The 22,539-nt window shown below is 41.7% G+C and overlaps 1 protein-coding gene across 1 annotated transcript; it reads right to left on the reverse strand.

Moving 5' to 3' along the window:
* Positions 1-607: 607 nt before the first annotated feature.
* capn7 (calpain 7) lies at positions 608-17,792 on the reverse strand. Its single transcript, XM_069656714.1, has 21 exons — positions 17,447-17,792; positions 17,050-17,158; positions 15,182-15,339; positions 14,983-15,050; positions 14,056-14,295; positions 13,643-13,729; positions 13,145-13,271; positions 12,555-12,640; positions 11,875-11,968; positions 11,320-11,466; positions 10,959-11,065; positions 10,700-10,820; positions 10,425-10,569; positions 9,692-9,791; positions 8,588-8,723; positions 8,402-8,477; positions 7,960-8,105; positions 3,967-4,029; positions 3,744-3,874; positions 3,044-3,136; positions 608-2,865 (listed from the first exon to the last, which is right to left on the reverse strand). The coding sequence occupies exons 1-21, from the start codon at positions 17,546-17,548 to the stop codon at positions 2,721-2,723; spliced, it is 2,481 nt and encodes an 826-aa protein (XP_069512815.1). The 5' UTR covers positions 17,549-17,792; the 3' UTR covers positions 608-2,720.
* Between the last annotated feature and the right edge of the window lie 4,747 nt (positions 17,793-22,539).

Raw genomic sequence — 22,539 nt, forward strand, 5'->3', positions numbered from 1 at the left:
ACAAACTGATAAGATAGTGCAGCATGTCAACAAAGAGTAAACAGGATGTGTACTTGGCAATAATACATTTCTACCTGTAGAAGGTCGTCAAGCAAACATTTACACACACACACACACACACACACACGGTATGACACATTCAGTGTGTGATACCTGTCTCAAACAGTGCCGAGTGCTGACACGAGGCCGCTCAGTGACATCAGGCTCAGCCGTCACATCCACACACAACATGAAGAGACGTCATTCAGCTGCTGCCGTACTGGTTTCCCTGTGCTGCTGCTCTGCTCCTGAGAATGAAAGAAACCTTCATGGTCGCTAACCGTCCCTTCGACCTGACAGACTGTGAATCAGCTTATTACTATTTTGGCTTCAAACTAAACGAGCGTTTCCCAAGCGTGATCAGAGCAAAGTAATAATTAAAGAAGGGGCTGACTGAGGCCTAAAGGTTGTGGAAACACTTTCCTCCACACTGCAAAGTGATCTTTGTTTTGCATCTGTGTTGCCAGTTTCTAGAAACCGTTTTTTTTTCAAGTTGTTTTGCAGCAGTGAGCATCTCAAGCACGAGTTTGTTTATATAATCACTCCTGTTAAGTGTTTATCGTTTCCATGGCTTTTAAACTTCAGACCAAAGATTTGCAACAAGATGAGTTGTGTAACTCCTGATTTAGGGTTAGGGCTCCTTCTATGTTTATTTGTAGATGGATATAATCTCTAAGTCTTTTCTCGCAGCAGTTCATCCGTTCAGACGAGCTGGTGTCTATTTCATCTACCGGCTTTGCTACGAGCTTATTAGCTGTTAAACAGGCAGGATGCCTTACATTTAAAAAACAGAAAATGGCGACTTGCCACAGTATATTTAAATTCATCCATACCAAAAAAGGAAAAGCGTTTCCTCGTGCGCAGGGACAAACAAACTGTTGGCACAGAGTTGGGTCCGGATGTTTCTCCATTCTTTTGTCAGCTGAATTTGGCTGCTCAATACGATACTGAACTGTTTGGTTTGGCACTCAACTGAAAACAGGAACAAACTCCTGCATCAGCCTGCACGGGTCTCATGTTTTACCTTTTTGTGAGTTAAAAGTCACGTCACCGTCGTTTTTAACTCTTTCATTTAACGGGAAGAAGGATTACAGGCAGCAGATTTGCAGATCCTAAAGTAATAATCTGGAAGATTTTCATGTAAATAAATGTCTGGAAAGTCTCTATCGCCGAATGAGGTAACACAATGATGATTGAGTCTATGGCCCACTGATGGAAGCCTTTGCATTTGCAGTATATAGTATTATTACAGACTGGGTGTCTGTGGTGACTTGGAAAAAAAATGACAAGTGGTGCCCAGTTAGTGACGCATTTTCCATCAGCCAGCAGTGGTTGGTCTGCCAGAGAGGGTAGGCGGAGCTAAGCGGCTGCTTCTCAGGTCTCTGCGAGCGTTGCGAGTAAACAGTAATCTAACTTCAACAAGAAGTGAAAATCCAAAGAAGAAGAAACAAACTCGACGCTCAGATGAAGCAAACAGTCTGAAAAGGAAAGCGACCGTCAGCCAGGAAAATCAAGAGTTACAACCGGAGCCAACCGTGGACGTCACACATGCAGCACTGTCTGGATATCTGGGAAGTGTGCTCCCACAAATACCATTTATCACCATAGGTGGCGCCAAAGAGAACAAAACTGAGATCTTCGAGATTATTACTTTAAGTTACCAGAGAAACTAAGCTAAGCTAATGTTAGCAGCAGCAAAGCCTCGCCGAAAAGGGTTGGAAAAACACTTTTTTTAAATGGGAAACTGCTTTATACATAGTTTGGTTTTGGCCTGTTGGTTTTGAAGAGGAGGAGACCTCTGTAGATTATTCAGGCCCTGTTGAACCTTGTTTGCTCCTGCATTGCTCTGTGAACGATGACGCTGCTAAAAAACAAAGTGCAGAGAAGTGACAAAATGTGAGTGAACTATGGGTCTTCTATACTGATGATTTGAGTGGACCTTGAGTGGGAAGCCCTAGTTGGAAGCACACTGATTTTAAGACATCATGTATACTTCATTATGCAGCTTTAACTTTAAAGAGCCAAAACCATGAGAGAGAAGTCCCATACTGAGAGTGCACATAGACGCAGATGTCCTCCTACTTCTCTGTGGAAGATACTTTCCCTTTTTGAAAAACAGATCTCACAGTTACCGCCGTAAAATCAAAGAACTGAAACTGTTCTTCTGGTCTGCTGAGGTGCTCAACGCTGCAAAACAGGACCTGAAAATAATCTGCTGCTTTACGACAGCTCCGATGTGGCTGGTGTTCATTTCAACCCAGTAACTTCTCCACATCCTTTCGGCTCAGGGATGTGGTCGTATGATAACGGTCATGTCATGAGATCCATCGCAATAAACCGTCTGAACAAGTGCTGTTACGATCTGATAATGGCAAAAGGAGGTACAGCAGCTCTGTGTTGCTGCTCTTATAACGATTTAATTTTTGGTGAAAGTGTTTTTTATTCTGTCCCAAAAAGACTCGGCTGTGGGTTTTAGTCCGTACTGAGGTTCCTCTTTAAGCCCACTATCAGTCCTTTTACCTCAGCGAAGGTGACAGAGAGAAACGTCACCTCCTGGGCTGTTCCCAGTTTTGTTGACGCCTCATCACATCAAAGTCCAGTTTCAGAGACATCCCATGAAATCCTTGCGAGTACCTCTCTCCCTTCTCCTGTCCCCGTCGTCTCTCTCTCCAGCTCGGTCTTCATTGGAGATGGGAGACCTTCAGGGACGAGGTGCTGGCAAAGTCCAAGAAGAAGGGTCCTTCCTGTTTGGGCAGGAAGGTGGTGGGGATGACGTTGTAGATGCCTGCAGGGACGTGGTCCGCCTCCATGTAGCAGTAGCCACATCTGGAAACAGAGACAGAGAGAGCGACACTTTCAGCCTCTGCAACATTTGAACAGACATTCCTTTTAAACACGGGACATTTGTCTTTTAAATATTTTATATTTTTTATGATACTTTTCACTGATGTCTGACTTGTGACCAGCAGCTCCTCAGCTCCAAAGTACATAGTGTTTTCTGTACCTGTAATCTCCACTGCTCTTCTTCTGGAAGGCAGCCGGGCCCGGATCCCCCACCGTCGACACCATGACCATCTCGAAGCCAACACTGTACTGCCTGCAGACACACAGACGGAGACGAGGGACAGCATAAGTGCTGACATCACCACAGATTGATGCTGGTCAGGCCTTTATCACTGAGTTATATAACTAATAACTTTGTGGCCTGTTTGTCTTTTGTACAAACTGAGTTTTTCGATCACTGGATTTTTCCTCCTATTGAGAAATATTGGAGCTTCTAAAGTCAAGGGCTATTTCCTGTATTTATGAACATTTATGTCCAATACATAACAAATATAATGCACAGTAATATACCTGCAAAAATGCCCCCAATATATAGCTTGAGAGCTAAAACACAGAGCAAAACTTGCCATAGAAAAAGCTAAACTCTGCTCATAAAGTTTATTGCTGTGAGTAAATGGTAAAAACTGGTGCTGACGCAGATTTATGGATCAACATGTTTAACAGATAAACAGTCAGAGGAGGTTTGAGTGAGGACAATGGGAAAAATAGGATTTAAAAAACACACAGGACAAAGAAAAGTCAGTAAAGCAGCTGCACTGAGCACGAAGTGAAACTTCACACAGCATGACAAAGGTTTTGGAGCTCTGACTGGTCCAACTGTCTATATATCAGTAAATGTGTCCCTGTGTGATTAGTCTGACCTGGATCCTCGGAGCTCGATGAGCAGCGGTCCAGACCGCTCCAGGTTGATCTGATAGATCGGGTTGAGTTTGTATGAATCCTTGTAGTTCCCACAACCTCCAGCACTGACGCCCTTCCACTGGCCGTTGATCTGAAAGCCGAGGCAGAGAACCCAAACATGAGGACTGAGGATTAAAGAAAAAAACAAACACCAATATGTATTTAGGAGTGTGGATAGCATACCCTTTTGGTTTGAGTGAAGGGATACGGGATCTTGGAGAAGGTGAACTTGCATCCTGAGAAGACCTACGGAAGAAACAAAACTTCTTTATTCATACAGAACATGTGCTGGTCTAATTCAAGAAATCACTTTAGCAGAAGGAGTTTAAAAAAATAAAATGAAAGCAGGAATAGATTCTAATGGGTCAGAGTGAGCCAGAACAATTTCTCATTGTTCCCTCATTAATCAGGGACGTCATTAGTATTAGGAGTTAATCAGCACAGGGGTCTGATTGCATAGAGGTCTAAGAGAAAATGAGCAGGCTTCTCACTTAAAGCTGCAGTAACATTATTAAAACTAACTTTAAACATGCAGCAGTACATGAGAGAGATAATCTGTTCCTCTGGCTCCTCCTACTGCTCCTAATGGCATCTGTGAGAATCCAACGCTCCCGAAACACAACAACCAATCAGAGCCGAGCAGGCTCTCAGGCTGCTGTCAATCACACGCTGCGCAGCACCACTCCTCCGCACATGCTCAGACGATCAAGCTCAATTTCTTCAGTGTGCGCAGCGTCAGCCGGTTTGTGTCCACAAAGGCTGAAAAACAACCACCAGGAATGAACAAACTGCCCATCCCTCTATTGCCAACGAGGCTTACACTACAAAGAGCGTCAAACTGAAGAAGAGAAATGAGGAGAAGCAAGCTAAAGAGAAAGAGTTGGACCGAGACAGAAACGAAACGAGAGTAAACATTGGAGCGGCGTTTCCGAGGTGGAGGGAGCTACGGGAGCTGAGAGTTAGACGGTTCTGCTCGACAGGTAATTACCCCAGCTTCATTTCTGCTGTATTTGTTTCACATTGCTAAGATGTCTGCGGTTACTGTGACGCTGTGTTACATTGGTGTTGCAGTCGGGCTAACGTTAGCTTGTTCTCAATGCGGCTGCTGTTCAGCGTTGTTTCATGGCGGTGTGGCTGAACATATCTCTGTGAAGTGCCCAGGCAGTGTGACCGTTTCAGACTGCTTCGATAGTGTTGGTGGTGTAATACAACGGCTGCAGTTGTTGTCCTTTCACATTTTTACCGTTGTGTCCGCCATGCTGTATATCTGGCTCCTTCAGTTGCCGTGGTTACGAGGCGTGCATGACTGCCTCCTCTGCGGGGAGGGCTTTGGAGGCAGGACTGAGCGCCGCGGAGAGAGAAAGGGGGGGAGGGACCTGGAGGTTGTGATCTTTAAAATTTTGAATCAAAGCCCGCTCTCTTCTCCATCTTACCGACTGCAGCTTTAAGTAAGGTAGTGCACAAACCAATGTGTGATACCACTGTAGCTACGTCTACTGGTTCTGAGGCACTGTCAGTGTGTGAACTGTATAAACCGAAAAGCACAGAAGAAGAACAGATAAATATAAACATGAATCAATACTCTGACAGAGAGCGGGGGAAAGAAGGGAACAGAAAGGAGCAACCTAAGAGACAAAAAACATAAAGAATACTTAATATTTCTTTTTGTTATCCTCAGTTTTGTCAGACAAAATGTAACATGTATCCAAGTGTTTCCAAACAGAATCAAAGATGTTAATTTATTCATGACTAGTATCTGCACACAAAATAGAGCTTTCATATCAGAGCTGCTTTGGTGAAAGAAACATCAGAACAGAAATTACGTTTCCTGCTTCCTGCTTTGATCTCTGGTGAAACTCAGAGAACAAGAGAGAGTCGAGCCAGTTATTCTCAAGACGATGTTCAAAGAGAGACGCTGATCCGAGCTGAAGGGAGGGGAGAGCGTTTGCACGGTTGGTTTGGTGGAAAGAGAGGGCGAGAGAGAGAGAGAGAGAGAGGCAGAGAGCTTGATGTTACACACATACGACAGCACGGCACATATGAACCTACAGCAGACACGTGCACGGGGTGCATGTTCCTTTTTAATGAGTGGTTTCAGCATAAGCAGCTCTCCACAGGCCTCGCTACAGAAAGCAAGAGGAGTCCATGAATTATAAATGACAAAAAATATATTTGGGTCACACGTACACACAAACACACACACACACACACACACACACAGAAGACTGAGAAAAAGTAGAAAGGATTCTAGAAACTGGCTCAGGAAAACATGTTTAACCCACAGGAACAATGGGGTGTGTACATGAGCAATATCAGCAATGCAGGGAGGTGTGTCATGTTTGCTGTGGAGTTGTTGAAGGAGGAGGTGTCAAGTGTAGGAGAAAGAGACGGATTGATTAAGATGGCAGCTATCAAAGCCTTAAGGCCCAAACCAAAGTCTTAAGATGTAACCTGATTGGATTTTTGTGACTGGATCAAATCTTAGAAATGGATAGTTGAAAAGAAAAAAGGGATTCTGAAATCAGACAATGTTTAAGCTTTGATCTGGGTCCTGGGCTCAACATAAGCACTTGCCCGGTGGCCGGATGGTGTGTTTGTAACCCCCCCCAGGCCAGTAAGATCCCCAAGCCCATAATGTAGGCTCCACAATATAGCAGCCATCCCGAGATTCACGGTCCCGATGGACGAACTGATCACTTTCTAGGCAGAATCCCGCTGTAATCTCCATCCGATGTCGACATCTCTGCAGGCACTTTGGATACCGCTGTCAACAACACGTTACACGCTGCATTCCCAACAACATTCTAGAACACGCTAACTGACGTTAAGAAGCTACTACGGACTAGTATAATGTCTTTACCCCCCCCCCACTCCTGGTCAAACGCCAGGAAGAAGGGCAATAGCGGGGAAAAAAGCTGAGCGCACTGGACTATGAAAAAAAGAGGAAAAGATGGGGGCGGGTGGTGTGCGCGTTTCAAAGACCACATTGAAATGCCATCATTACCGGGATAAACACACACGTTTTTATGAGTTTATAATAGTTCCACAGTTGAACACGTATTCAGTAATAAGAACCCTTACATAAGGAGAAACAAAGTTTGACATACAAATGATACCGAAAACAAATGATTTCAGAGCCAGTGGTTTTGATGGCAGGGCCAGTGAATATGGAAAGTTACTGGTGCGGAGTGTCAGTGGAAAATTACCTTTAAATAAAAATAGAAAATATTGACTTCCTAATACTTTTTAGTTTGACCAGGAGAAGAGAAATATTCCATGAAAAAACTAGAAAATTCTGAGATTAAAGTTACAAATTTGCTCTTAATTTTCTCTCAAATTTGCCTTTTTTTCTGGCAAATGTACGAGATTATAAAGTCATAATTTGCAAGAAAAAAAAACTAGTAAAATCGTGTTCATAGGAACCTGTTTGAGCCACAGCCCCCCCAAAAAGTAGGTTGTGGTTCACGGCCCCCTCCCTCTGATTCACCTGTGTCTCCTCTCTGCCCTGTTGGCTCTGCTGCTCACACAGGCGTGCATGGCACGGAGCTCGGAGCAGATTTAACCTGTTTTCTCTGCACACGAGAAGCAGACTTCATAGAGGAGAGAGACTGAGCGACCCTCCCCAGGGGTTACATCACACATTAAAGTTACCCTACGACCTCATGACGGAGACTGAAAGGAAACAAACCTGCATTACAGACAGAACATACAGAACTACTTTAAATCAGTGGCTTCCGTTTTTGTTTGGATGGAGATTTATACGACAAACAACCACCCCGAGGTTGTGGCTGACGACTAAATTAAGTGTGTTAGATGCTTGTGTGGACGTCCAGAGAGGATTTGTGTGCTTAAATTTGCAATTTATGACTTAATAATCTCACAAATTTGCTTATTTTCTCATAAATCTGATATTTTCTTCTGACGAATTTACCACTTTAATCTCAGAGTTATCCAAGTTTGTTTTCTGGCAAATTTACGACTTTAATCTCGGTATTTTCGAGTATTTTCTCTGAATATAAAGTACTTTTAAAGACCTGGAGATTTCCTGGAACAGATACAAAACTGTTGTTTAAAGAAAGTGACATTATCACTTCCTATGTACATGCACCTCATTTAACAATCAGCTTTCCGTAGCCGATGAATACAATAAAAACAGTAAGAAAAAGTCGTTCTCACCCGCAGTGTGTAGTTGATGGTGTTCTGTTTCTCATACTGGGACACCACCAGTGTGAAGGTGTGAGTCCCTGCGCTGGTCAGCCTCATCTTGGTCAGGTAGTGCGGGCTGTTGATGCGGATGCCGTCAATGTAAGGAGGGGGGTCGGCTGTGAAGAGAGATTATTTAGTAAATAACCAGGTCAGCTCACAGTTAAGGTTGACTTGTTCTTCTAAAGTCTGCTGCTGTCTACGAGAACAGAGCAGCGTGTAAGGGACGCTGGGGGTTTGTGATAGGCTAATCTTTCTTCCAGGCTTCTGACCTTGTTGTGCCTGACAGTGAAATGCAGAAATAAAGCCTTGAATGAGTGTTGCCTTCAAACTTCTGCTGCTATCACAAATCTGCAGTACATCTCAGTGCCAAGAGCTCAGCTCAGAGTTTCTAAAGACATCCATCAAAGCTCACCTGGGTAGTAAACCTTCTTCCCATCTGTCTTGTAAACGACGAGCGTGATGAACTCTCTGTTTTGTGCAAAATCGTCCTGGACAAACACACAGAGAGAACAGGCATTAATAAAACTGCAGTATCACAGCAAAGCATTAGAGTGTGAACAAAACACACACTCATCATGACATGACTTTATATCTCTACCTTGTCTGTGATGTGTCTGGTGAGCAGCACCCACACAGCAGCTCCCCCTGCTGGACACTGGACCTCCAGCTTGTACTGGGGGTTGTTGGCCAGGCTGTAGACGTCCTTCACCGGGCCCTGCTTCCCATCCCAGCTGCTGCAGACGGTAAACACACCAGAGAACACTTCAGAATGAGTCTCAGATTAATATGGCAGCATTTTTATTCTCATTCACTTGAAGAGACTCTTCAGTTGATAGTTTTTAAGACTGATTAGGTGTAGTTCTGGCACCTTTCCTACATATTTTAAATGACTGAGAGGTACAAAAGCTTTGGAATGCTTACATACCGTAAATATTTGGTGTATAAGACGCACTTTTAATACTATTTTTTCCACCTAAAAAGTGGGCTGCGTCCTATATACCGGTGTGACCAATATACCAGTATAAAATGCAGAGAGAGGTATATTATTGTGCTGCAGTATTTAACCCAGTCGATGCTTTAATCTAGCTAAAGCTCCGTCATGATCACCACCCTCTCCACAATCAACGCTACCGTAGGCTGAGCTCAACTCCGGCACCGATAGCTGGCGGGATTACAAACTCGACATGTTGAAAACAGATCGTAGGCTGTAATTTGTGTGTTTTGAATGCGTCTCAAACGAAAATAAATTTAAATAGTGTTGACATAACTTGTATACTTGTTTTTATTAATAAATATTAACCCCCAAAAACAGACTGTGTCTTGTATTCTGGATTTTACAGTCGATGCTTCAGCCAGCAGGTCACATCACTGCTGGCCATTACATCGCTCTTTACAAGGAACCATTTTATAGGCTTCTGTCACTAATATGTAAACAAAATAAACGTAAAAATGCTCATTACAATTTCCCACAGTCCAACGCGACGTCTACACATTTCTTCTTTTGTTCGACCAACAGTCTGAAGCCAAAAGACTTCTCGCTTACTATCATACATGTTCGGCTTTAATGATAAAAAATGACTTCAATGTAAATGTTTCATTCAGCAAAGTAATAAAGTAATTGGCAAATTAATTTCAGAGCAAAAAACAAAAACTATACATAAACAAAATATATACACACATGCACACACACACACACACACACCTGTGGATGCAGGAGGACTCCTTGAACAGGGCGGGGTTCCAGCTCAGGTAGATGACATCATAGTACTGACAAAGGTCCTCCCATGCGATCCAGAAAACCCCTGAAGAGCGAAACAGGAGAAGAAGAATAAATTAGAGATTTATTACTGTAGATTTTTGAAAAGTTGCAATGCAAGTTGCCGTGTTTCTTCAGGCTTTTTTTGGGTGTAACAGACGACACAGCCACTGTGAGCTACAAACAATAAAGCATCACTTCCTGTCAATTTCCGTGTCGAGATGCCAAATACATGTGAAAAAACTCTGTCGGATCAGGAAGCTCATGAAAGAGAGACGATCACACCGGAGCCTCTTTAGAACGGATCAGCTGTCTGTCTCTAGCGTGCAGCAATCTGGAGATATTAAAGGCACAGTAAACGATACTCTCCCATGTTTGTACAACATTGCAGACCTATGACGAGCAATATTTGCCGATGTACACGTTGACGGGTGTGGGGAAAATAGGTTGATTGGTCACATTTGCAGAAAAGCCAGAGGTTTGGCCAAAACTGAAAGGTGGTGAGAAAGTTTTGAATTGGCAGAATCGCAACTTCCTGGAGGGACTGTAATGTGATCGATGCTCCATCATTTGACATGAGCACAAGCATCAAATTAAAACATGTCAGATTACGAAAAGACTATAAATTGAATTCTGATGGTAATTGTTCTGTCCACATTGTAGAAACCATAGTTTGTACCATTATCAAACTTCTGTGCCGTCTTTGGATCAAAGTTGAGGTATTTGAGGAGTTCAGGCGTCCAGTTCTTCTCGTCGCGCTCGCTGTAGCGGCCCTTCCATCGCAGGTGACTCCACGGATTCTTCAGCTGCAGGAAACGCATTCCCTACACACACAGATGCAGCAGATGGAAGTAAGTGTAAAGTACAAGATATATTAATCTAATGTTTATAGTATTTTCTCTGATGGTAAATATGCTTATGATGACACACTAGCGCTACTTTATATGCGCTAACCTTGTAATCCCTGATGTCAAGAACAGCGTAGGCGTGTGTTGGCACTAAACCCCATCTCTCCCCTTCTTCTTCTGTCATCACGCCTGTTGCCGTGGTGACGAGGACGTCACCCCTGTGAAACCTGGCAACAGAGAGAGAAAAGCGGACACAGAAGGGGGAAAGAAGGAGTAAAAAAAGGACTTAAAGCAAAGGTCAAACAGAGTTGGAGATATTCAAAGACAGAAGGAAACAGTGGGAGGAGATGATGAGCGTCTCTCACCTCTGGAAGAGCATGCGGAAAGTGTCGTCCTTGCTGAATGACTGATTGTCTGAGTGCATAGCGATGCGTTCGGGGATCCAGCCGGTGAGCGCGTGCAGATCGATGTTCTGACACACACAACAAATATTAACATTTTTTACAACCTCAGATGTTGCCAAATATAAAACGTTGATTTTGTATTCAGTTGGATGTCTGCCGGTGAGTAGCTGAGCAAACTGGCTGCCATTATTTCTTTATTCTGAACATGTAAAGTAATAATAACAATATGAAATGACGCCTAAACAACAATTTCTACTCAGTTAAATAGCACAGATCTCCACGCATTTTCACTATAGCTTCTTATTCCTCCTTCCACACTCACCGAGTTGGATCCGGGGAAGTCGTAGCCTCCCATCACCTTCATGTAGGCCTTCTCTATCAGGGACACCCAGAGCTCGTTCCTGTTGCTGGAGTAGGAGCACAGCAGCTCTCCGTTACGATCCACAGGCAGGTAGTCGTCTATGATCACCTGCAGCAGGAGCAAAGAGGGGTTGCTGGTTTAGGGGGTGAGCCACAGGTAAGTTTGAGTGACGATTAAAAGATCACTACTGAAAATTAAAATCTGGCAGGTGGGTTATATTCTGTAAACGTCTGTGAAAAGATCTGTAAATATAAATGCGTGCATATATCTGTTTTTGTTTAAAACTTGGACTTGATCACCAGGAGGAGAAGTTTAAACCATTTCCTTAAAATGTCTAATAAAACGTAAAACAGAATACTCGTCATATTTGTACATATGTCTACTTCTGGTCGCCTTTGACTCCAAAACCTGTGTGCATTTTAATTAAGCTATATGTGTCTGTGTATTACATTTCTTGTGCCGCCCTCTTGGTGTTCATTTGCACGCATTAACCAGCTGCAGTGACTCATCTTTTACCTTCCTGGGCACTCCGTTGATGTGAAGCTTGACCATGTACTTCCCACAGGGGTTGTACTCCGGTTCGCCTCGTCTGTTCTGAGGGTAGATGACGCTGCAGACAAGGACACACACACAGACAGACAGACACACACACACACACACACACTTAATTATTCTCACAGTTGAATCTTATGTTTATTTATATTTTTTATAGAAATATGCTCAGCAAATGTTTCCCGTACTTTGAAAGGTTAGACGCTGATATGAGCAGATTTGCAGCCTTGACTACATTCTATTGAATATTGTGGCACACTATCCAAATATAATAGATATCATGCAGTGTTTCATTTAAATATACTGTTTAATTACTCGGTTCTACTCTGTATTTGCGTTCTGCATGATCAGAACTGACGATATATAGAACATGATTTATTTGAATTTTGGTTCAACAGAAACATAAAAAATAAGTTTCCTTGATTTTAACAAAGAAACGAGGGATTTCTAGATACATTTTCATGCGATGCAACAACAATTGATCATTTATAATTGGAAAATTGTACGGAATATAAACATAAAAACGAAATATTTTACTTATCTTTTGGTCTAAAAGGGTCAAACAAAAGGTGCTGGCAGAAACAAAAACAGCACAAAACAATAAATAAAAACAATAGAAGTTAAACAGAGGGTTCAATCTTTACCTGGTGATGAGTTTCTTGCTGTAGCGTCTCTCGTAGGCCGCACTGATAGCGAGTGACGCCACAAACGAACAGTCGGACACCACGGTCTGCACGACAGGAGAGAGGAGCACGTTATATGTAAAAGATTTTTTTAACATGTTTATACCAGAATTAAAGCTGATTTCCTTTGAAGACATTGTGCTGGAAAGAAACACTTAATAACGAAGCAAGCATTTACATAAACGTTTTACCTTGTAACAATTAGACTGCCTAATGTTTATAATCTGTGTCACTGCTTAGGGTTGTTTTGACACGTCTGCCTGCATGGTCCTTGTCTGTGATGATGTTACGCCCTCTACTGGCTGAATCTGAACATTATCACTCATACAGCAAATACAGAACAACATCAGTGCCAACAGTGACAGCACAGAAACATGCAGTACAGCTACACTCTCAGCTACCTGCAAATATCAGGCTAAAGAATCTGCAATATTATACTGTTGTTGTTTTTTTACATGTAAATATGAACAGTTTATGAAGTAAAGCCTGCTACAGAATTACACGCAGTATAATGACTGGATGTTACAGCAGGCAGAAGCTGCTGATCTGACCTGTTTGATGCTGAAGCTGGACACAGACATGATCATGGTGGGGTTATTGCAGATCTCGTCTGGCCGGACCCAGCGGGAGAAGATGGCTTTCTGTTTGGGCGACAGAGCCAGTTTCCCTGTTTTGTCTCTGCGAGGAAAAAAGAGACAAAGTTAAATACTGTGTTTAATCTGTGGTATGATTTCATTCAGAACCCTCTAAGGCACATCTCGATCTTAAAACAATCACAGGTCATTTTTGAAGCATTTCTTGATCCTTCGTCCTCCACTTCTGTTTAAACAAAAATCAGTCTACTTAAAAACACTTGTTGACATGGAAACTGACTAGAAGTGATGCTTTATTGCAGCGTTTGTGGCTCACAGTGGATGTGTCATGTGTTACACACATAAAGGTCCTGAAAAAACATGGAAACTTGCATTGCAACCTTCTGGAGGGACTGGTCTGTGACGCAGTGCTGCTGACCTTCTAGGACTGATAGAAAAAATAGAGAGCAAACTCACGAGAAAGGGACCGGAAAAGCAAACCGCTCCCTCAGGTCCACACTCATGAAGGGCAAGTAGGCGAGGCTGTTGATTGTAGATGTGCTCCTGACAATTACAAAGGAAAGCATTAGTGGAACAGAGCAGCTAACGCTTGTTTTTAATATGACAAAAGGAACTATATTAGAATCTCCTTTGGTGTAAAGATCATCTATTTTTCTTACGGTTGTGGACTTCACACCACCACCATATTTTAACAGACATCTTCAGAATCAGAATCAGCTTTATTGAACAGGTTTGTGTGCAACTGCTAGATTTTTTGCTCTTTTTGTCAGATATAGAATTATTTATACAAAATTTTTCAACAGGTATCGTAGTTGAGTATTCCCCAAGAAGGGCAAAAAACGGTTTATGTTGAAAGTAGTATTTCTCACCTGAGCACCTCGATCTCCTCAGACGTGTAGCGCTGACCCTGGGGCTCACTGGACTGGACCGCTCGGACAGGCTGGGGTTGCGGTCGATCATGGAGGCTAAAGTCTGACCCGAGGGGGAAGAACTGGCGGACCGGTCCTCCTGAACTAGCACCACTGCCCGGTTTGGCTCCAGAAGGCCCCGTCCTGTCCTGAGTCTGAGCTGGAGTTGATTTGGACTGCGATTCTTTAAGAGCCTCCGCCCTGACAGCATACAGAGGAGGAGATTGTTAAATTCAACAGATTTATTTACAACTGAACAACAACCCTCAGAGACTAAAGGGTTTCTCAGTGACTTTAAGGTTATAACGCTTCCATTTGGAGACCATGTAAACTTTATATCACTAATTTGGAGAAGAGTACCGGTGAGAAAATGTATTTTTTTTAACCTTGAAAAAACAAATGAAACCACTTAATGTTATTTGTGATACATTAACGATGTCAAAGAGACAATTATCCGTCAGGACATAAGTACCCTGTGTCTATCAGTCAAGTGCCGTAATCGATCTAATACACCAACGTCTGGTTTCTTTGTACCCATGGTCTGTATTCGCTGTAGAAACATGCATTTCTAACAAGTACAACTCTCTTTTGAATGATTACAAATGCCTCAATTTATTCACAGTAATGACTCCAAGATGTTAAGGCTAGTCCCAGTAAACAGAGATCTCTACAGTCTAAAGTCCATCACTTCACAAACTATGGAAACTGAACAAAAGAACACAACAGGGTGCTTGAAGACATGCCTACACTAAAATGCTTCCATACACTGTAAGAGCTGTTTTGGAGAAGCTACAGAGCCGAAGCACATCTGGAGTTAAACACAGCATTGGTCCAGTGGACATTCACAACAACAACAAGAACACAGAACTTCCTTTCAGGAGCGCTCACCTGTCTAAAGCCTGGCATGCCAGCTGCTTCAACTTGGTCTGCAGCGCCTGGTCTGATGTGTCGTTGGACTGTTTCAAACACAGGTGAACCAAATGTGTAAGTTAGCCAGGGTGATAGGAGGGAAGGTCAAGTGAAAGTTAGTCACTGCCTTTAAAAGAGTGGCGACAAAGAAAAGAGAGAGCAAGAGTGAGAGTCATACCGTCTTAATGCACAGCTCCACCGCCTGAGTGTACAGTTCAACGGCTTCATCACCATTTCCCTTCTCGTCTTCCTCGAAGGCCTGTGTGACCAGGAAGTGAGCCCGCTCCAGGTCCACCTGCTGCCGGGACTTCAGCGGGTCGCTCTTCTGTGCCTGGACTGAGGGAAAAGGAAATGGTTGGGACATATAAGAGACGGTACTGTGGATGGCAAGGAAGGTTTTCCCTCAATTAAGAGATCACAGGAGCGGCCTTCTGACTATGATTATTCTCCTTTGGTTGGTGAAATTATAATGATGTTTACTGCACCACAGCTAGCCAAAGAAGATCTTTCCTTTTGGTTGATGTTGTTTTATATGTCCATGTTTTGGCTTCTGGATCTTATTCAGTTCATAGCTGGTTGGACTGGGATCCAGTTCCAGAAGGGCTGAAGTGTTGACACTGTTCAGTATTTTCCTCTGCCTGACCGAATACCACGGTACATAATCAGGACTCAGACTCGATCTCTGTCCATTCTTATGTTTCTCCCTGCTTTAGAAGTAAAGAGTAAATCTGTATCTCTTTAGGGCTGACATTTTAACTCAAAGAAAACAGCAGGAAAAGCAATAACTCTACAGAGTGCTAAATGTGTCATCCACTGGCTATGCAAAAAAAGAGGACACTCCCACAGTCTCTGTGGTCACACCCATGTGTACACACGCACACACGTATGTTTGCAGAGTCATGGAAAAAAGTAGTCAAACAGCAAATGCAGAAAGTATGTCCTCAGGATCAGTGCTGAACAATTTCTTACATATTACTTATCACAAGCACTTCAGATTAGGCAAACAGTTGGGAGGGATGAAAAGTAAGATTTAACTCAGGTGAAGCTGCCAAGGGCAGGAAACACTGTAGTGACAGAAATAAAAAGCTGTTGTTCATACCAAACCCAAAACCTGTTAAATCCTCAACTGCTGAAGACGCCATTATCAAGATGTTTGCTGACGTTTTGTTTCCTACAGTTTGTACAGTGAATGTAATGCTGTTTGTTTTTCAACAGTCTAGTTGTGCAAACATGCAAATGAATACACAATGTCAAAACCAATCCTCAGCTAATTTTCAACAATAATGAAATGGACTGACAACAGGAGACCCATTGAAATGTTTGACATGGCATACTGTACATGATTTGTAGAAATGAGGGGGAAAAGTACTGTGAAGCAATATCACGGGTGGGACAAAATATCGATACAGCAATATATCGTCGTCCTGACTTTAATTTACAAATATGCGGCACTCTAAACAGATTTCCCTGCGATTTTGACTCACCGTGTCACTACTTCATGACTCCTCATGGTGGCGCTTACGCCTTGAATGAGGGTAATGTGAAGGGAAAATAATTGGCCGAAGAAGTAATTAAATCAGAAGAATCATTATGTGATTGTCTTGCAATATATCAATTATCACAGAATCGGTGTATCCTAATATTATTTCCTATTCATGACAAAATGATGATATATAATCGAGCAATTAAAATTTTAGAAAGGAAGCTGAAAAGATCACATCATTGTCATGTTCTTACTAAATTATACATGTTAAGTTTTGATGATTTTGTGAACTTTGCTAATCTTAAACAAATCAATAAACGCCATATTTGGGCTCCTCAGGTGTTTATTGATCTTATGATTCCACTTACAGTGACATCAAACAGGGATAGTAAGGTTCATATAGACATAAAAAACCTTTTGCAGCTCCCACTAGTCAATAAAGTTCTAACAAAACAGAATGTATCCTACAAATATCATGGCATTTCAACAGCTATCCTCATTATAAAGTCGGAAGGGCAAATTAAAACAACGGATCCTCTGTGTCCGCAGTCAGGTGAACTTACCAGCATTGTGGAGAGCCTGGACCCGATCCAAATACTCATTCACTTTGTCCTGGATCCCCTCCAGTTTGGAACCTGCCATGCCAGCATATATCAGGGCCTGGGCTGCCTCCTATAGCATAGAATCCCAGAACACGCAGTGGTTATAAAAAGATACAGCTACGAACTGGCAGTCAGTGACCGTCTATTTTAAATGTTTTTTTTAATAAATACAATATTAGGTTATTTAATTAATTAAAATGTTACTCCATCTACTCTCTGATATAATCATTATGTTAAATATAATGTTGCAAGCTACATAATGCAAGTGAAAGTAATTGTTTACTTTCAGGTAAGATGAGCTAAGTGCTAACGGAAGCAGCTGTTTACACCTTTTAAGTTAACATATATAGCAACTTACCTTATAATAAAATACAGCCTCGTTGTATTTGCCACTCTGGTCATAGGTGACAGCTGTTTTGGCAAACTTGACAGCATCGAGCTCCAGAGCCGAGGAGTCCATACTGAACAGAACTTGTTGACAGATTGACAGCGAATGGGCTAGCTAACCGCTAGCAACTGTAATTCGCCAAAATGACAAAATACCTGCCGTTCTCTTTAAACACTGTTCGTTTCATCAACTCGGACAACGCATGGTAAAGACTATCCTGAGGAACATTCCCAATTCCTTATCTTAAACTCCCAAGTTTTGCTTTACCTTTTGACAGATGACTACTAAACTAGCAAATACCAAAACAACCATGTTGTTTCCGGGAGACACGACTCGCGCAGTCGCAGCACAGGAAGTGGGCAACACGATCGTGTGTTGCGTTCACAGGCAGTATGAAACAAGAGCTGCGCATCTTTGTTGTTATTTCGACATTCAACATTGCTTCGTTTTGAAAAACAGTCCTAAAAAACGTGGTAACTTTAAAAGTCAAAGTTTCTCTAGTTCTGTCCTGGTCCGTTGACCTACTGGTATTACTCAGGATATAAATATCTAGCAATTCTTAGGCTTCTTCTTTCCCGAGCTGGGAAAACAACTTTCTTAAGTCATAAAACAAATTTCTAACTGTTCCAATATAACTTACAAAGCTTACGGAGATGCGCATGTGCGACCGTTGCAAACATACAGGATTCTAAAAGAAAGTACCAGCTTCCGTTTTTTAAATGATTTTGGACTCTTGTCTCTATGCTTTTGAACACTGTGTGTCCACCTTGTGCTTAATTTTCGTAACTTTAACGCGGGAGGATTTTTTGCTAGCTGCTCCACAACACATTTGACCAGTAGTTAGCAATCAAGATGGCGATCATTCACCTGTGTGAAGTGGCCCAGTGCTTCTTTCGCTGGTCACTGAAGACTTGTTACAGTTCCGTCAAGCATAAGTCACCATAACCAACAGCCAGATGGTAAGGTCATCCAACCTTAGAACTGCTTACAGGTGGTAAGTACCATAGATTGTATATACAGCCATTGGTACCAGTGGCAATGCCAAATGAAGTTTGTGTATAGCTGAAAAAAAATCTTTGGACTAAACAGTTTTGATTGGAGAGATCCATTGTTAATTGATGATATTAGTTATTGAGTTACACACATTTTTTTTTACATTCTAGTTCCATAATTCTAAATCAAAGAAACACTGTTATCCAAAAGTACTTGTTGGTAACTGTTCTGGTTCTAGTGGCTGTCGATTCTGATATGATATGCTTCATGGTCCACTATTCACCACTTCTCCCAGACAAACAGTTTCTAAATTGTACTGCTTTTTATGATACGTCCAAACTGTGTGCCAAACATTACACAATCAAGCCAGTAGAATCCATGTTCATTTAAAAAAAAGAGTCATTATAGCCTAATACATGTAAAGTGCAGGTCAGAATCCTTGCTCTAAATTTGACCAGTGAACTCAAATATTTCTCATACTCTGATATAGCTGATTTTTCCTCCTTCCAAATGGGATAATTTTTTACCCGCTTGACTGCTTGTATTTCCGGGTTGTTTCAAATGAGTACGATGACTATCTTCACTTGCATGGCAAGCCAATTGACAAGAAAAACATTGCTATCGTGACCCAAATTTCAGATTTTTTGGACTGGGTATATCATTTTCAAAATAAATGGGCAGCACTGACTTTCAGCTACAACTGATTTTTTTCCAAGCGCAACTCCGGGACCCACCAGTTAAGAACCACGGGCTTAGGCTATACTTCAAAGGTAAGCTAAATCTATCTTCTGAATTGTAACTTGTCCAAAGCTAACAGCTAATGTTACTGTAATGATATATTTTTTATGTAAACATAAGGCTTGTGATGGAACAAGTTAATATAGTGTAATGTCATTGATAATGAAATGAATATAATTACATAATGATCACTGAAGTACCATTGTTTTCAAGCTAACATGCTGGTGTTAGCTTGCCAATGTACCTAAATGCCAATGCACATATTTACTGATAGGGAAACCATTGTTAATCCATGAATTGAACACACACTGCTGTTAGTTGGTGGATCTCCTCAGCTTCTTAAAGGCAGGATATGATACATTTATTTGGAATTGTAAGCTATATTACTAAAGTTTGGCTAGTTATCAATGTGATGTATGCTAACGAATGCTTATAGCTAACTTTGACTTTTAGCTTATCATACCACATTCTAGTTTAAAGACTTCTAAGATTGAGATGCACATTTGTAAACCACAGTTTAGGTTTGATTGAAGATGATCCGCTTTGTTTCATCTGGTGAAAAGATTGGAAAAGAATTGGAATTTGTTTCATGAATAGTTTAATAATTTTTTTAGGAATATGTAGGAAAAAGGAATAACATGGCATTATTTGTATTTAATATAGTAAGCTAGAACATGAATTTGCCTCTGGATGGATACATAACTGAGAGCATAACTCAACTTATACATACATACACTATTGTTAACATCTTCTAAATTGATTCTAAAAAAAACCATTCCCATCCCTAAGGAATTTATTGTACTCGTTAACAAGGTAACATCTAAGTACAACAATGAGGAACGTTATTTTCAACCTATCTGAAGAATATGACAACTTTCTTGCTGGGATGCAGGTGAAGAAACTGAAAAGAAAAGGAGAAACTTACAACACTGAGGGCAGTCCCTCTGAACACCACATGATGGCGCCTGTAACACATAAGCTGCAAGAGGTACAACTGCCCCACTCAACTTTTTGATACTGTGGATCACATCAGCATTCATCTCACAACTTGCTTCTTCAGGCCGTGGCGGTAAGTATACACGGCTTATCATTTGTTTGTGAAAATATTGATACTGATCTGGGGACAATGACACGGCTGCTAAGCTAGTTGTTAAACATACCATCATATTACAACTACTTCATGTCAACAGTACGCATTTTATTGACTTTGAATATAGCTAGCATAGCTTTCTAGTTAGCTTTCTAGCTCAAGTGTTCTATGCACTGAACCAACTAGAAATAGCTTCTGTTGCCAAGTAGTAGCTAAGGTCGGTTTTATTTACTGTAGTAGTGATCAACGTGTCACTTTCATAAGAACCTTATGGGAGGATAATCCTTGTTTCAGGTATTAGACAAACCATCAGGCATTAACAGGGAACCAGAGGTATTGCTGAAATTTAGGTTTGATAGCAAAACGCATGAAAACACAAGGTATAAGTCTTCTTTTTTTTTTCTTTAGCGATGGACGGTGGTATAAGAGGGATATCAGGAATTTATGGACCCTGCAGGCATTATTATTCCTTACCTGTGATTGTGGTGTTTAAACTGATAAAGCCTTCTTCTTGCAGATCCATCGTTTTTTTGTTACCACTGCTCCCTGATTTCCACCCCGCGTTCTCAACAGAAAATGCACAGTGACCATCAGTAGGACGTTGTTGTATCCGGGAGCTGAGTGGAAAACACGATTTTTAGAATGATTGTTTTAGTATTCATGAATTTAGGTCAAAGCTGAAAGATTTGATCAAATGTACTATAGCTTTCAGTCAGATCACTTCCATCGACCCACTTCCGTCTGCCATCTTCAACTAGGAGGCCGATCCAGTATCCATTGGTTCCTGAACTTTCCCAACTGTTATTGTTGACAAATGTCTGAAAAAAAGAGATATTCACAAACTACACACGCAGGCCTGAAGACTAACAAGGAGAAATATATTTTCTTTTCATATGTGCTGCTATGACAACTCCTACAGTTTTCTCATTATCTTCTCTGTTTGATCAACTATGACAACCAAATCTGACTTCTTTCTTCTGCATCCTCTGGAGCTTCATCCCAGGTTCTCTGACCAGGCGGATGAGGGTCTTAAAAAAGCGTAGCGTTGAGAGAGTAACCAGCCATTCTGACCAGGTTTACACTGTCTCTCTGAAACAACAGAGACAAACCAAAGAACAAAATTACAGCATCGTTATTGTTGGACCTAATGAATGGGTTTTGAACATACCTCCATTTTCATTGGGGCAGTAGGCATCAGTGCTCCACTGAGCAGAAGTTACACTGAGCTCACTCCAGTGTGTCTCCATGTCTGTTTTTTGTTGCTTTAAATTATTAACAGTTGTCTGGTTAGTAACCCTAACCCTAATGTAATATCAGACGGACTTCCTGTTTTTATATTTGTGGGAAACACTACTATGGGTGTTGCGTGGGTCATCAGTGTTTGGGGGAGTAAATCTCCCTTGTGTGTCCAAAAACTAAAACGTACTAGTCAGAAGTAGCTTGCTAACGTGAATTAGCATGTTCTAGAATGAGGTTGCTCTGTCGCGAGTGCAGCGACTAGCGTGTAAGGTGTTGTTGATTGCAGTAGACAAAGTGCCTGCAGTGATGCTGAAATCAGATAGAGATTACCGCAGGGTACTGCATACAAAGTAATCAGTCCCGTCCATCGGAGCGGTGAATCTCGGGAGGGTTACTATATTGTTTACATTGTGGGCTTGTAGATCCTACTGGCACAACAGGCCAGTTAAATGCTTTACTGGCCCGGGGGTGAGAAACATACCGTTGAGCCCTGTAAAGACAGTGACTTTTTCATTCATTGTTTTTTAATGGTAAAAAAAACCCCAATTCTTTAATGATTTTTTTTTATTACAATTTGTCAGCAATCAAGCAATCCATTAATCGTTTTAGAAGACATTAATGGTGGTTCACAAGTTTCAAATCTATAGTACAACATTCAGTGTCCCTGAACAGGGTTTTCTTGCATTCATCTCCTGCCCTTTTCATACTGGCACATTACAAATCCCTTCCTAACACAAGAAGAAAAGAGAAGATGGGGACACAGTCTGTAGTCCTTGATCCATGCTGAACCTGAAGCTTACGTAACGTTTCAAGAGTCTAAGTTTGTCCAAACAAGTGTTCGTCCTCTAAAGTCACAAAACTTCCCCTTTTGTGACTGTTGCTTCACTGCAGAGATACTGTCCGAAACGCAAAGGAAGTTTTACGAAATGGACTGTAGAAACATTCTCAAACTGAGGCTCCTGAAGATGCCACAAACAGGACAATGCGTTTTTGATTTGAAGGT

The sequence above is a fragment of the Semicossyphus pulcher genome, unplaced genomic scaffold (genome assembly GCF_022749685.1).
Source record: "Semicossyphus pulcher isolate SPU_LCO1_2020_fin unplaced genomic scaffold, fSemPul1.0.p SCAF_9, whole genome shotgun sequence".
Classification (NCBI taxonomy): Eukaryota; Metazoa; Chordata; class Actinopteri; order Labriformes; family Labridae; genus Semicossyphus; species Semicossyphus pulcher.

Coding starts and splice junctions, on each gene's coding strand:
- capn7 (XM_069656714.1), bottom strand. CDS start 17,548: ATGGACTCCTCGGCTCTGGAGCTCGATGCTGTCAAGTTTGCCAAAACA. Junction 4,030..7,959: donor CCATCAACTACACACTGCGG/GTGAGAACGACT, acceptor TTTCTTCCGTAG/GTCTTCTCAGGATGCAAGTT. Junction 3,875..3,966: donor CCTTCACTCAAACCAAAAGG/GTATGCTATCCA, acceptor CTCGGCTTTCAG/ATCAACGGCCAGTGGAAGGG.